At 36.5% G+C, this 16,358-nt stretch overlaps 1 protein-coding gene across 1 annotated transcript; it reads right to left on the reverse strand.

Annotated features, from left to right (window-relative positions):
* Positions 1 to 11,186: 11,186 nt before the first annotated feature.
* LOC121222031 (uncharacterized protein At4g37920) lies at positions 11,187 to 14,677 on the reverse strand. Its single transcript, XM_041101914.1, has 6 exons — positions 14,371 to 14,677; positions 13,584 to 13,861; positions 12,645 to 12,810; positions 12,235 to 12,479; positions 11,644 to 11,831; positions 11,187 to 11,550 (listed from the first exon to the last, which is right to left on the reverse strand). The coding sequence occupies exons 1-6, from the start codon at positions 14,675 to 14,677 to the stop codon at positions 11,343 to 11,345; spliced, it is 1,392 nt and encodes a 463-aa protein (XP_040957848.1). The 3' UTR covers positions 11,187 to 11,342.
* Positions 14,678 to 16,358: the final 1,681 nt, after the last annotated feature.

The raw sequence follows: 16,358 nt of genomic DNA on the forward strand, positions 1-16,358 counted from the left end.
ATTCTCTCGTTTTAAACTTTTCGATATTTTCATTTTAAAATATAATTTTTTTAATTATCTTGTTTCAAATCGACTTCTCACGAATGACTGCCTCTCTAATCAGCTTCGACGACAAGCATATTTTCGCCACCCACCAATAATGATAAGACAAAATTTTAAATTTCGTTATTTTCAATTATGTTAAATTTAAATAAAAAATTTTTATTTGAATTTTTTATTATGTAAATAAGCAGATGATCATGTTCTGAAGGGTTTCATTCATAATATAGGAAAGCCTGCGTTCCTTAAAATTTGTGGGCACTTGCAATAGGTCAGATTCTTGCATGCGTCTCGCATGACCGGGGGCTGCAAACTCGATTTTACACTAACCAACGGTTGGTGGAAAGATGGAGGCACGAAACACACAATTTCCACCTTCTATACGGGGAGTGTACAATCACACTCGAGGACGTAGTGCTACAACTCAGTCTACTAGTGGATGGGCCAGTCATCATGGGATCAACGGTTGTTTCCGGTAAAGTGGATATTTGCAGAGTACTATTGGGAAAGGTTTCAGACAAGTTTGAAGGTGGTCGGATATCGATCAACTGGTTGGAGAAAAATTTCGATGAGCTCTCTCAAGACCGGATGGAGGAGGTCATAGAACAATACGTTTGATCATTCATCATGAGGTTAATCGGAGGCATTTTAATGCCTGATAAATCTCGAAATTTAGTGCACATAAGGTGGCTACTACATCTTATAGACTTCAATGAATGCGAAAAACTAAGTTAGAGATTGATCGTCTTGTCCATGTTATATCAAGAGATGTGACAGGCCACGGTACCGAATAAGATACCGATCGATGGTTGCCTGCTCTTGTTGAAATCGCAGGCCTAGTGGCGACTACAGTTTCTACGTCCTAGGGTGATCGACCCATACATGTTCCCGTTGGTGATGAGGAAAACAACATTTAATAATAAATATGTAGTTTGTACAATAATTTTTTTATTATACATTTCGACTAACATATCACTTATACATGTGAAACCATGAGCCGAGTTACGTGGGACTGCCCGATGAGTTAGAAGATTTTAAGCTACTGTTAAACCAACGCTCGGAAGCCGAGGTTAGTTACTTATTATTTTGAACCTATATTAATTACGTAATGTTTCGTAGAAAAATTCATACATAATGATATTTACAATTTTTCTTTTTAGTTTGAATGGATGTCGTACGCCGACACCAATATCATTTCTTGTATCCCACTGGAAGTGTTGGAAAATCGGGAGATATGAACGCTAATATACCATTGGTAGTGTACACGACAGTTGAAATATACGAATCGGACCGAATGTTGTGGTAGTTTAGGTGGAGGCAATGAAATCCGCTGTCACCGCGAGACTTGAAAGAGCTGCACAAGGTGGACATGCAAGGGAAGAACGACGACGATTGGGCAAAGCAGCACGGGTAGCACATTGAGGCTTGGTAGCATAGGATGCAATCCTTACATATCCATGAACCATTTTTCTCAGCGAACACAACAACAAATGTTAAGTACATGGGCAAGCCATATCTACTATCGCCAGAGGAGAGGAAAAGGAAAATTTGACGCAAGAGGCAACAACGACAACTACAACAGCAACACAGAAAGGTATACGGTCGTACGACGGGATTATTATTGGCCCTGTTAAAAGAAGCATCGCTTATGTCTACGCAATATACGAGTCAATTCACTTCACTTATTTTGGTTCATTATACTAACCCCATGTTTTTTTACAAGCACCACCGCATTACGAACCACCGTCACAAGTGGCTGATTCTTCTATTCTCGCAGGTACATATTTCTCTACATCGATGTCCCTTACATACTTCACGCCCTTGTCGACCCAGATGTCGAGGTGTGCACTGCTGTCAATGATGATGTCGATGCCGATATAGATACCAATGCATCACTCGACGCTGATGTAGATGTCGATACAATATTTAACGTTAATGCAAAATCTCATACAACACTTGATACCAATGCCGATGTATCCGAGATTTAGGGCACCTTATGGTTACTTGTCTATAGTGACTTAAACACCGATCGCATCACTGTTTTACCAAGGTAGGTCATTGGCGCATCCATCACCTACTAAAGTGCTAGATACATGATGGGAGGTTAGGATCACACAGCAATCGACCACAGAGAACGAGGACGATGCTGGCAAACCCGAAAACGAAAGCTAGGGGCATTGGTAAATGGGAGTTCTAGCGATGATGATGCTAATGAGGAAGTCTACAGGCCTGCACCTCCAGATACACCTCTGATTGCGTCTCCGGATGTAACTCCGGTTGCAGCTCTAGATGTACATCTGGTTGCACCTCCAAATGTACGCATAAATTCTCCACACAACCGTCGTCCACCGCCTTGCGGTAGACATTCTTCCCGATGACACGGATGATGTGTTTTTGTTTTTCTTAATATTGTGATGTAAATATATACAAAAGTAAGTAAATAAATAAATTGTTTTATTCGAACATTACATTTGTCTTTGTTTCTCTGTAACGTAAGTTATGTGGAAGTTAACAATATAACAAATTTCAATTTCTGAATAAAGGAAGCACTACATTCGCAATATTATTCAGAAAAAAGTTCTATTGACACTAAGGCCCAAATCTATCACTGTACAAAGAACATGTTGTCTTCATATGCCCTAGATTTCTACAGTACCTGCATAATCTTTATTGACTGTCCCTCTCCCAAATATCCATGTTGTCATTATCCTTGTAAAATTCTAACGACTTTTCAGGACGCGGCGCAACTACTTGTTCGGTGCCAACTCATACGGTGTGCTAGACACCGACGGCTATATAAATCATCTGGAATGGTCGGGAATTTATGACTCCATACACTGTGAATCTATTCTAGTTGGTAGACATCGTTGATGTGAGGCGCGTACTCAATTTGTAGGTTCCTACATACAACAATCGCATATGCATACGGGAACCGAAGTGCTTGGAATCTCCCACAATCGTAAGTTTCTGTCGTTAGGTACATACGATAGGATGTCGTCAATATGTCCTAGTCGACTCTATGATACAAAAATTAAGGTTTTGATGCCAGTGTCACACTACATACATTGTGTTCACCCTCACTGTATTCCATCAAATCTCTTTCATGACGTCATCAAACCACATACCATCGCCCACTATTTGTCCAGCACACACTGTCACCCTCGTCAGGAATAGAGCGGCCAGGGAAAAATATGTTTCCTTGACAATTGAGGTCACCGACAAATGAGACGTCCCATTCAGTACGAAATTGATGCACTCAGCTAAGTTTGATGTCATCTGTCCGTATCGTCGGCCCCTGTCGTATGATTGTGTCCACTGTTAGATCAATATATTCGTTAGGTATGTCACACTGTAGGCGTTAATGAAGCTCATCTTGTTCAACATTAGAAGGAATCGATGTTGGACGAGCTCATAACTTATTAAGAAACGTCTATCCATTAATACAAGGAACAAACACCTGAATAGTGGAAGCACTGTAATGTATATATTAAATAGTTCAAACTATAAAGCCATGTCAATGATTAGGTCTCACTCAGTTTTCGAATGATATTTTTTTGTGGTAGTTCGATCCCATATGTCATAAGCAATATCGATGATGGGTGCGATCCCAGACGCTGCCATGACGCTCAATCGTAGACAATATTCCTAGTTTCCTGTTGGATATGACACCTATGTCGGGCTGCAAGCAAATGTGGCTACGCAATCGACTCAGGAAGAAATCCTAATCATTGGTCATTTTTCCAAGAGTTATCGCAAACGCTATCGGCAAAATCCTCTGATTACCATCCTGAGCAATAGCAAGTAGCAAATGATGCTGATACCTTCCATACAACCATGTGCCATCAATTTGGACCAAAGATTTGCAATATTGCTCAAAGGTCCAAAAGACTCGATGGAACACTATTTTTCTAGGGACCAATCGATCACCAAAGTACAATGTGTACGTTTCCAGATCGGTTGTGGAACCTGGGACGTACCAATCCAATACTTCACACCATTCTCAGTGATAATTGTATGAATCATCCCACTCGTGATGCAACTTATCCATGGCCTTCTGTTTCATAACCCACACTTTGTAGTACGTTGGAGTGTACTTATACTGAGATTGGATGTTCGTAATCAACATCAGGACTGGAATCCTGGAACTCGCATTCACTATTGGTAGAATAATGTCAGAAATCATGTCCGAATCTAGTTTTGGATGGTTCTAACTTGCACCTGCCGCAACATAGGTATGTGGACTGTAGTACCTCTTTTTTGTTCACATCTCGATTTTCTTGTGGAGAGATGTCATTATTTTCTACTTACAACTTCCATCTCGCATTGGCACTTCCCTTCGATTTTTTGGAACGGGATTCGTGGCAAAGTACTTCACGCTATTTTTGAAGGTGTACCATTTCAGTGCAGCAAGGAAAGTATCTTTGTTCAGGTATTCCATTCCAACTTTTAGCACTCGTACATCACGAGATATGTTTACATGACCAGGTGTTTTGTGCAGTAGTCATGGAAACTGTAAACCACCCTCGATCGATAAGTCGATGTTTATTATATGGGGTAAAGGTTCGTATTCCCTAAATCATGGATCTGGATCCAAAAGATCATTTGAGGCATCCTCGTTGGACCCGCAAGGTTCCGACTCTGGTTCAAAAAATAGTGTCATTTCTAAACCATCCGGACCGTACTGCCGGATTGACTCAGAATCTAACTCCTCTCTATCAACTGCATCCACTGCCCCCTTTTATTCACCTGTATTCTCTTCCTCGGCTACCCATTATTCCTCACATAAATATTATTTCCTTAGCCGCATATTCTTCCTTATATGCGCCTTCATTGTCACCTTCAAGTAGGGGTTTAGAGATACCCTCACTGGTCCCCGTCAAAAAGAGTAAGTCATCAATTTTCTTGTGCCCATAAAAAAATAAATCAATTTGATGTCCGGTGTACATCGATGATCCCTCCGTATAATTGCTTCTACCCCATGAAATCGACGAAGTGCCGAAGTTGAAATCAAATGCACTGATCGAATGTCGAGCTCAAGTGTCTAGATTGGGGTTATGCTCAAGCTTTGACAGATACTAACCATTGAAGTTTAGATCCGTACCAGAGACTAATGAGTGTTTGCCCAGCGATGTTTCAGGAACATCGTAGCAGCTGCTTTGTAACAAGCCAGTGAACCCACCGCATAACCATGTAGTAGGACTTTCTGCTTCGACTTCAGCTTTGATTCTCGTATTTTCCGCAACAGTGGTCAAAGATGAGCCAGATCCATCAGCCTCAGCGAACTCGACATATAACTCCATTACAATATTTTTGCTTGAGCAATTAAATTGTAACACCCTTAACTCGTATTCGTCTTGGAATAGGGTTCCTGAGCATTACTGAATAAATGTTACCTAAATTATTCATTTCAAAACATTTTAATAATCACAATATAATCCGGTATTAAGCATGCATATCGTCCATTATTCAAACCCTCGAGGCCTTAACTTTAGAAATGATTCGGGACTAAATTGGGAACATTTGAAAATTTGAGGAAAAAGTTAGAAAAATTTAACTGCAAGGGTCACACGGCTGATACTCACTCCTGTGCCTCAAGCCGTGTAACTTTGAAATAGGGACACATGTCTGTGTCCCAGCCCATGTCTGTGCCCGTGTAACTCTCTGAATTGGGTCACACGGCCAAGCCAGACGCCGATGTGTCAGGCCGTGTACTAGCTAACTTACTTCCCAAGCACCCCACAGATGACACACGGCCGTGTCGCCCAGCCGTGTGGGCCTAAAATGCACCTTAAACAACAAGTTTACCATTTCCTACTTGCTTGGGCATTAAGCAACTCAAAAACCATTCGTTTAACATATTCAAAACACGATCAAACATAATCAAAACATGCTAAAACAATCATCCTAGGTGCTTAACCAATGTACCCTCATTGGTACCACAAGTTATATCATCAAAACATAACATCCATGCATCATTCAAATCAAAATTTTAAACATGCTAAAATCAATCAATTTGACCTAGCTTATATCTACCTAAATCATCAAACTTAAATTCACAAACATCTAACAAGTCTTGGTTCAAATCAATATGCAAAATTATGGCTCCAAACACAAACATATATTATATATACTCAAACCAACATTATAATAATAACTCCATTACAATCCATTCACAAAATAGCTATTACTAAGACCTCCTAGGTACATGCCATCACAAAAGGTAAACTTCACCACATTTGAGATCGGGATCATTGTTGGATGCTAAGCCGGCGATCAAAAGAGAAGTACCTAACTTGCGCACGGAAAACAAAACCATACACTAAGTAAAACTTAATGATATTTCTATAATCCAAACAATTAACGACATAATGATATAAGAATGCATAATTTGAATTATACGAACATACTATTGTCTAAGCTTACAATTGCCATATACCATCATTTCAATTTCATTCATATTACCATATCATTTCATACCATATTCAATTTTCACATGCTATCATATCTAATTTGTTTAACAAATATCTCAATTCACATCAATCGCTATATAAATAGCTTTTCACATATCAATCCACATTTCATTTAAACAATGGTATTATCCATTCCATATTCAATTCATGAGTACATAACTCATATATTCCATTTGTTCACAACATATTTCACATTTCATTTTCAATCCACTATCTTATTTCCATTTCGCATATCACGTCATTTCAATATCAATTATAAAACTTTATTATTTATTTACCCCTATTAATACAACTCGGACTCGGACGGATACACAGATCCAACCAACACACCAGTTTGGCACCCACTTTATCAGATAAATCTGAAGTAATAATTGCGCCCAGCACTATATAAATTGAAACCCAGTGTATCATCGGTTAAACCGAAGCAAATTGGCACCCAGTGTCTCATTGACTCAAAGTCAAAGAAATCCCTGAACTATTCCTCTCCTATGGTATGCCATCTATATCTGACTCAGCCCGGTACAGTTAATAGGGTTTTATTTCACTTTTCAAATACAACCAATATCCAATTCTCATAATTGCACATTATCACATTTACACATATATTCATTCCAATTCAAATAATCAATACATTCATAATGTATATACCAATTCAATCCATTTCAATCCACTATAATTTCAATTCACTATCAAAGTGCCAAAATACTCACCACAACCACTTACCATATGCATTAAATTAAAATACAACAATTAACAACTAGGTTTAGATTATAGAAATACAAACTATGGATTCTGAGCTATTCGACGTCGATTTTATCTTTCCCCTTTTTAGTCGAGGATTCCAGTACGACGTTAGCTGCGGAATTAAAACAATTTAAATACATCAATACAACGCAATTCAATTTCACATTGAATATTTCAATTTTTATTCAATATTTGCTTAGTCTCTAAGCCGAGAATAATTTTATTTTTCACATTTAATCCTATATTTTTATACTAATTTCACTTTAAGCTAAATTTAGCTCCCTATTTTTAATTAAACCCCTAAATTTTGAATTTTTATAATTTAGTCCCTATTACCCAAAATTTATAATTTATTCTATAATTTAATCCTTTTCCATTTCTAGCTTAAAAATCTTAATCAATGCTAAAATTTCAACATGGGTCGGGTAGTACTTAACATCGGAATTCTAAAAATATAAAAATTACAAGAAAATAGACTAAATTGACTAACCAATTGAACTTTAAAAGTTTTGAACCTTTGTGGTCGTGCATTCTCCAACCTTTCTTTCCTTATTTTCTTTCTTTTTTTTTCTTTCTTCTCTTTCTCTTAATTTTGCATGCTTCCACTTACTATTCTATTATTATAACTATTATTATTTTATAACTTATACATATAAATTTTATTTCATTTAATTAAAACATTTAACATGTATATATATAATAAGTTAACATATTAATATTTATAATCATCATTAATGCGGTCCACTTAAAGAAACAAAGGTATAATTGCTTTTTTAATCCCTTTAATTATTTTCAAATCATAATTCAACTTCTACCTTATACGCGATTTAGTTCTTATACTTAATAACTTTTAATTTCACAAAATTCACTTAATCAAAATCTAATTAACTACACAACTAACTTCATAAATATTATTAAAAATATTTACGAGTCCGATTTATGGGAACGGAGCCCCTGAAATACACTTTCCAACACTCCTGACTATAGAGTCGTTATATCAATTATATGACCGTCTTGAGATGGACCTCACCAGTCACATTGAATAGGTTATGCCTATAAGGGTCAATGGACGCAAGATATCTGCATTGCAACTTTGAAATCCTTCCTCGGGTTGAGTCCCTGACTTTCCTTCTAATTCTGGTCCGTAACTCACGTAATTGAATGGTAGAATTGAATGCCATTTCCATGAACTTCGCTCCTACAAACACCACCCCAACATCCGTATTACAGATTTGACCATCCTAGTAAATAACTGATTTCACTCGTCGACTCATTTCAATATTTGTCACGAATTGGATGAAAAATTTCAAAAAAAAAAGTAGAGGGTTGTCCAAAGAAGCCTACGCAACTCTCGTGACACAAATATTCGATGTTTGTTTGTTAGTTGTTTGATGTGTGTCTAAGTTATGAAAATTTCATTCCATTTATAGGAAAATTATATAGGGAGAAAGAGAATACATGCTCCAAAATTCGTTTACGAATGCACGCATTTGTTACATTTTTTATTATGCAATCCATATTCAATGCACGTTCAGAAGTCGTATAATTTTATTGCACTCATGCTCCCCAATTATTCTGCATCTTAGAACGTGCTCCTAAAAAATTATTTGTACCCTCAGTAAGAAATAAAATTTTGCTGAAAGAAGCATGCCCAAAATTAAAAGTCTGACGCTTCGTAATTTTTCAACCACTTTAATCACGTTTCGGATATGTTCTTCACTCTTGCAACACGTTTTCAAAGAAAATAATTTTTCTTTTTGCAAATAGACATTTCCCTACGCTTATAAAAGGGTCTCACACACCAAGCTTCAATTGCCCTTCAAACATCTTCTACCAAACACTCTCCACCTCTACTTCATAAATCATTTTTGGGTGTTAACAATTCCGGTCACTAAAAATATTTCCTTAACGTTTAAGGTGTTCTTGAGTCATCGATGATGCAATATCACTTCGAGCCAGACATATTTCATATATCATGCTGATTGGGGATCATTACCTCCGAAGCCTATCGCGGGGAAGTCAGGTTCGGGGTGGTTTTGCTTTCTACGGTCAAGGGTGAAAGTTTATGTGGAGGTCCCAATCGACGGACGTTATGCGATAATGGATCAGGGTATAACGAGGGAGCCAGTTGACGGTCATTACGCGGCCACGAGCTCAATCTTTTCGGATACCTGAAAATGATGCCCTATAAATAACATACAGAAGTTTGAAGACATATTTATACGAAAAAACTCTGAGGCTTTCTGCTATCATCGGTGTAATTTTGTTCTCTATTTCCAAGCAATCGGTACCTTTAACCTTCATTCTTATTCTAATGCTCGCACCATTGTGGACACAAGAGGACTCTCAGGCGAGGAGCCGCTATTGCGGTGCAGTAAAGGTGATGCTCCTTTCGAGGCGACGATGATTGTCTTTAGTAAACAAGCCATTAATAACTACAACCGCTATCGCGTAGACCCGAGTTTGACCTTTATTGTGCCGGAACATTCGTTCTCCACCTGAGATCCCTCTTGTGTGCACCTCGATGTCAGCCTTTGGATAAAAATGAAATGTCAAAGACATCGGCTGCTTGTAAATAGAGAAAAAAATTACGTTGATTACACCAGAATTCCCCAAAGTTTTTTCATATAATTATAGCCTCAATCTTATGTATAGTATATATAAGGCATCATTTGCGAGTATCCAAAAAGTTTGAACTCCTGACCGTGTAACGATCGTCACCTAACCCCCAGTTATACTCAAACCCGTGACTGCATCACGACCGCCGACTGAGACCTTCACCTAGACTTCAACCCCTGATCATATCAAGCATTATTACCCCGAAACCAGATTTTCCCATGATGCGTTTCTGAGGTGATAGTTATATCCTACCATGACATATGAAATGTATGTGTTCTGAGGCGCATTATCACATCCCAACCCCTCAAATCTACTTATGAACTTCGGTAGTTTTAGCTGAAAACCTTAAACCCTTCCAAAAAAATCCTAAACCCTAAAATTAAAAAACCCTAACCTTAAAAAAATTAAAAACAGTTAGGGTTTTTAGGAGAGAGAGCGCCCAACTGGTCGCGCTTTCCCTTTCTCTCCTAAAATCGACCTATTTCCTTAAAAAAAATGGCCCAAAGGCCGAATTAAAAAATAAAATTAGCATATTCTGCTATTTTTGCCTTACAAATATATGTAAAAAATATATAAGACACTGATAAACTTAAAATGATACACTAAAACATAACGATACAAATACACACCAGTACCAAGACAAACGATTTTGGTTAGGCCTACATAATATATAAAAGTATTGAGAAGTAAAAAAAAAAAGGCTCAATCCATTTGTCCATCTTAGAGGTGCTCATGGGCTAGGTCGAATCTAAGCATGATGTTAATATGTTTTATGCTTGCTCAAATCCGACCCAACCCAAAATCTAAACTTAAAATTTTGCCTAAAGATGTCCATATTTTCAAAAAACAAACCCAAACCTATTTTAAACCACCCACATTTTTTTTTAATTTTTGTAAAAATATTTATATTATATTATTTTAATATTTAATAATTTTATACATTTTTTGTTTATTGAAAATTTTTATATAGTCATATTAACATTATTTTAATGTTTACATTAAAGTAGTATTATATATTTATATATTTAGTATAAGTTTTTTTAATATATTCTAAATTACATAATATATAAAAATAACATAATATAAATTATTATTAATTTAAAATGAGTTAGGACGAACGGAACTTAAGCTTTAATTGTTCAAGCTTGAGCCCAGCCCATATTTTAAGTAGGCTTAATTTTTTTGTCCATACCCATCTTTTGAGCCTAATATTTTTGTTAGAATCTTCCCAAATTTCAAGTGAACCTTCGAACTTGGACGGATAACTCAACCCATTAACAGGTCTAGTCTGTCCTTGCAAATAGAACACGTAAATCCAAAAAATTCTCTAGCTATACTATATAAGCTTACAAGGATCACAACATAAAATGATTCACCATGAATACCTAAGTTACATTCTAACAAAAAAGACATTGACAGTAGATGCTTGATGGTCTTGGGTATAAATTGATACAAACAGAGTCATATAGTTCATAACTCCAATTCGGTTTTATCCTCTGTTCGCGGTGCCATCGTTTGATCCAAGTATTCTTCTTCAATCGTTTCCTTGAGGATGAACAGCCTTTGTATGACCACAGGTTGAGTCATCTTCTTAGCTTCTTTGATGTCAGTTTCTTCTTTATGGAGAGTGTATGCATCCAGCATTATCTTAATCCATTTATGCAACTCCTTTGGGGTACTGTTTAACAAGGAAAAGGAAGCCATATGGAAAATGTCATATGCCACTATAATCTATGGCGTTTAATCTGAAGAAGGGAACAATATTTCTTACGTGTATAAAGCACGGGGATCCTTGGCTTCGTGTTCATTTCCAGGAGAGAAAGCTGTTGCTAATGCAGAGAACCGCTCTTCCGGATCTGTGATGTTTAGAAGATGCTTGAGCAACTTTATCTCTTTCGGTGCCATGCTCTTAAGGCTGCTCTTTGTCGCTTTGTATAACCGATACATAATGTCTTTAACCTGAAATTAGATGGCGCAAAAGAAATCTGAAAAAGAAGGAACAAAAAGCCTAGAAGTAGCAGGGTTAGACTTAAGAACCTAACCATGTTTGATTCCAAACATCCTTGACATCGACAATCTTAGGTGTTTAAGGTTTTCATATATCTAATTAAGTTTCTAGACATGAATTTGTTTAAATCATCAGTTTTTAATTGGATTAAATTACTAACAGGTGAACTTTTTTTGCTCTATGACATCTTATTCTCAGAAACCATATTCTAATGGTTGATGGGTTGAACGATTATCTCGGTTTAAATTTAGCAACTCACATACATGCCATTGCATCATATTCTACAACTTAAATCCTAAGGAACACAATTATAGATCAAAGAATGAGACCAAGATGCACTATAAACAGCAATACCTCATTCTTCATAGTTGTGGAGTCCTTTGCCGACGCCCAAGCACTATTTATCAATAGAACCAAAGACGAGTCGAGTTCCTTTCCCTTGGCAAGGCTTTTGATCTTTTCACATGCCACATCCACAGAAGGTGAATTTAGTAAATCATCAAATTTTGCCTGCGCAGAATCTAAATTCTCCACAGCCTCCAGTGTCTTGTCATAAGTACCAACAGCGGACAAGCATCTTGCTGCCAGTCGGGAGACCTCTGTTCCAAAAAAGTAATGGAAAAGGTCCCTAATTAGACCAACTTCAAAGGTACAAGTGAAACATATTTAATTTTTAAAGACATTGCCACTTTTTAGCAGCTTAAAGCATCCACTTTTCAACCATAAAAATAATTGAGTCTGCAAAGGTAATGCATAATATTTACCATCTCGGTCCTCCAGACTATCACATGTTTCGAAAACCAGATTAAGGTATTGGAAAAATTCATCGGTGAAGTCTTTACGCCGCCTTGTAATGATTGCATTTATATCAGTTGGGCTATCTTGAATCTCCTTAAAAAGTTCACAGTGCCTATCCATTTCATCATCAATCTGCAATGCTCATTCCTTATAAGAGAAAAAACTGCAGAATCTCTAAAACAGAAAGGAGTATCTAAAATCAAATTTAATCCCATAATAGTTTACTAATATTCACTTCAAGAAGGTATGGAAAAGAAACGAAATCAAACTATCAATCCTACGTGTTTTGATGCTAAACAATATAACAATCCAAGCCTACTAAGTCCCTGGCAAAAACTTGGTTCACTCGGTGCAAATTTTCGGGTTTGTTTGAGTTCCAAAATCACATAAAACATTCACATTCCAGAATACATATCTTTACCACAAACCAAATTTAACCCCATGATAGATTACTAATAGTCAATTTAAAAAAGTAAGGAAAAGAAATGAGATCGAGCTAGGAATCTTAAGTGTTCTGATACTGAAAAATATACCAATTTGAGCCCACTAAGTCCCCAGCAAAGACTTGGTTCATTTGGGGCAAGTTTCAGGTTCCTTCAAGTTCCAAAATCTCATAAAAGCAAACCAATCACATTCATAGTACACAATACTTATCACTAAAACCAAAAGGAGCATCTAAAATCAAATCCAACCATTGAAGATTAGCAGTAGTCACTATGACTCTTAAGTGTTTTGATACTGAACAACATACCAATTTGAACAACACTAAGTACCCAACAAAACTTGGTTCAACTGGGGCGAGTTTTTGGGTGTGTCCAAGTTCCAAAATCACTTAAAACATTCGAAACTCACATGTATTTATCAAAGAAGTTCTAGTAAAAATTCAAACATTTTGGTTTTTATACCTTCTTCACCTTGTTCTCCAAAGAAACTAATTTGTGCTTCATAGTTGGATCAATCTCCTTATCGGCACGGATTCTACATCGATTATAGAAAGTTTCTCTATACTTACTCCACTCTTCCCTCAAAATCAAGTACTTTTTCCAATCCTTGACTCTTGGTTTCTCATTCAAAAACACATCAATGATTTTGTCACAAAATTGGGTCATTGTATAACCTTCTGCAACTTCAACATCTACTTTTTCTTCAACTTCAGCATTAGTTATACTACTTGCTTGAAGACCTGAAAATAAAAGGCAACCAATAAAAAAAAGCCCATAACTTTCAGCTTCAATTTTTTGCTTTCAAAGAGTAGGGTTTGAGAGGGTTTTTAGTTTCAGTTGTTAAAACACAGAAAAAGGCATGAAAAACAACTCCATTTCGAGAAATTAAAGCAGCAAAACAATAAAAGAAGAAACACCCAGAACCATAGAACAGCCTAGGAATAAAACCTGAGATTAATAAAGGAACAAAAACGAAACAATTTGATGCTTACAGAGATTAAAAAGGAGGTTCTTTTCAAGGGAGGACTGTGGCTCTGTTTTGTTCTTCTTGGCTTGATTTTGCAGGGGAAATGAGAGAAAGAAGAGATAAGAGGGAGTTCGAGGGTTATGGGAAACAATTTGTCACTGAAAGAGATCAATAGAGTGTTAGTGTTGGTGGGGATTGATAGTTTAAGCCTCGAAAGTCTGCTCATCGCTGCTGTCTTCTTTACAATGGGAGAAGCAGCTGTTTTCTTTAATGTTCCATTACCTCCATAACCATGGCAGTATCCGGAGTTTTCAGGTTCGGATAAAATAAATATCTTTGAACTGATATCGGTTTGATTGGTCCTATAAACTTGTCTCCGACTGGGCTTACATTTTGCGTTGTAATTTTGGACCAGATTGGTTACTAGAAGATGCCCACTTCTTTGGACCTTTGAAAATCCAAATCCAAAGAAACTAGCATCAAGATGAAAGAGAAACTGACATGAATCACTAGGGTTGAGCAAGAGATTCAAAAATAGAAAATTGGACAGCTTAGGAAAATGTAGAATAAATGACCAGAAATGTCCCATTTTCAAAAAATTACGGAAATGGATAGTTTTTCTTCATAATTACGGGAATGGTTCAATTTCTTTAAAATGCGTTGAGTTGGAGTCATTTTTAGGAGAAACGTAGAAAAACATGTCTAACTCAGCGCTTTTTTCTCTACTGACATGTAAAATGTGCCCACTTTAGCGCAATTTAGTAAAACGCTTCCACGTAGGTGAGCTTTTGCCCATATTTTTCTCATGTCCTAATTATTAATTAAGGTTTATGAAATTAGGGTTAAGATTTAAGGTTGTTTAATTTTTAAGTGTTTAGGTTTAAGGTTTAGGGTTTTATTTATTTTTAAGTGTTTATTAATTATGGATTTAGGGTTTTATTTAATTTTTAGGGTTTAGGGATTCTAAAAAAATAAATTTTAGAAGATAGGTTCTAAAAAAATAATTTTGAGGGGATGAGTTCTGAAGAAATAATTTTGACAAGATGGGTTGAGTTTTGTAGAGAAAAACACTCAAAGTAGGATGCACAATCAACAAAAGTACTGAAAACGCTTCCAGCTGGACGACCTTCTCAGTACTAATGCTTCTAAAAAAATAAAATTGAGGAGATGATTTTGAAAAAATATCCTGGGATGAGGTTTGTGAAAAATGTCCTAAATAGTAAGGGTTGGGGTTTGTAGAGGAAAAACGCTCCAAGCAAGATACACTGTCAGTAAAAGTACTAAAAACGCTTTCAGCTGGATACCCTTTTCAGTACTTCTTCTGATAGTGCGTCCTCCTTGGAACGTTTTTCCTCTACAAATTTCAACCCCCACTATCTGGGGCATTTTATAGAAAAGAGTAGAATGATATCCCTTAGGCTATAAATGACCCATATTTTAGCCTCTGGTGGCATAAGTTGGAGCAATAGAAATTGAAGAAGTTTAGAAGAATAGAAGTTCGCAAGAAAGGTATAAGTTGATTTTTCGTGTTAATATTTATATGAAGCATTATATTTATTGCATAATATTTTGATTTTTCGTGTTAATATTTCGTGTTTGATTTTGAATTTCTCTCGACAGATAATTTGGTTGAAAATGAGTGGATGACTTAGTGTTATTATTTATTACGATAGTAAGGTCCGTGACATCGAGAACGACGTAATTTTTTTATCGGAGAACATAACGCGACTGGCTTTTAACCAAAATATAGAGTTGATAAAACTTCGTAAAAAGAATTAGGCGAAAAATCTTCAGATCTATGGCAATGAGAGTTTCATCTATTAAGTACCGATTTTGTATTTCAGTCGATCTCATGAAATGTGACTCATTTGATATCAAAGGTGCTCAGGGCTTGGAGGCAATGGTGCAAACACACCTCGATAGTGGATCATCGTTTCTTGAGTTATATGTAAAATTTTTAAGGTCAGATGAAGGACTTGCGATTTCAACATCCCTTCCTATTCGAGAGGTGAGAACGGTTGAAAATGTTAATAGTCTAATCGCTTTGTTAGAAAGTTCCCACTATGATATCCTGAAATCATCAATGGGAAGACACTCATCTGTCTTAATCTTAGATTTCAATCGTGAGAAGCAGAACACCGAACCATTGGGTTTTAGTGGTAGAACGTAATACACGACCTTTTCATGATACTCAGTTAGTGGATGAGACATGCATCTCGATGGGTTGATGTTTCACGCTGGAAATACTTATTGGGGAATGATATTAACTT

The sequence above is a fragment of the Gossypium hirsutum genome, chromosome D10 (assembly GCF_007990345.1).
Source record: "Gossypium hirsutum isolate 1008001.06 chromosome D10, Gossypium_hirsutum_v2.1, whole genome shotgun sequence".
NCBI lineage: Eukaryota > Viridiplantae > Streptophyta > Magnoliopsida > Malvales > Malvaceae > Gossypium > Gossypium hirsutum.

Coding starts and splice junctions, on each gene's coding strand:
- LOC121222031 (XM_041101914.1), bottom strand. CDS start 14,677: ATGGGACATTTCTGGTCATTTATTCTACATTTTCCTAAGCTGTCCAAT. Junction 12,480..12,644: donor TAGTCTGGAGGACCGAGATG/GTAAATATTATG, acceptor TTTTTGGAACAG/AGGTCTCCCGACTGGCAGCA. Junction 11,832..12,234: donor CCACAACTATGAAGAATGAG/GTATTGCTGTTT, acceptor ATCTAATTTCAG/GTTAAAGACATTATGTATCG.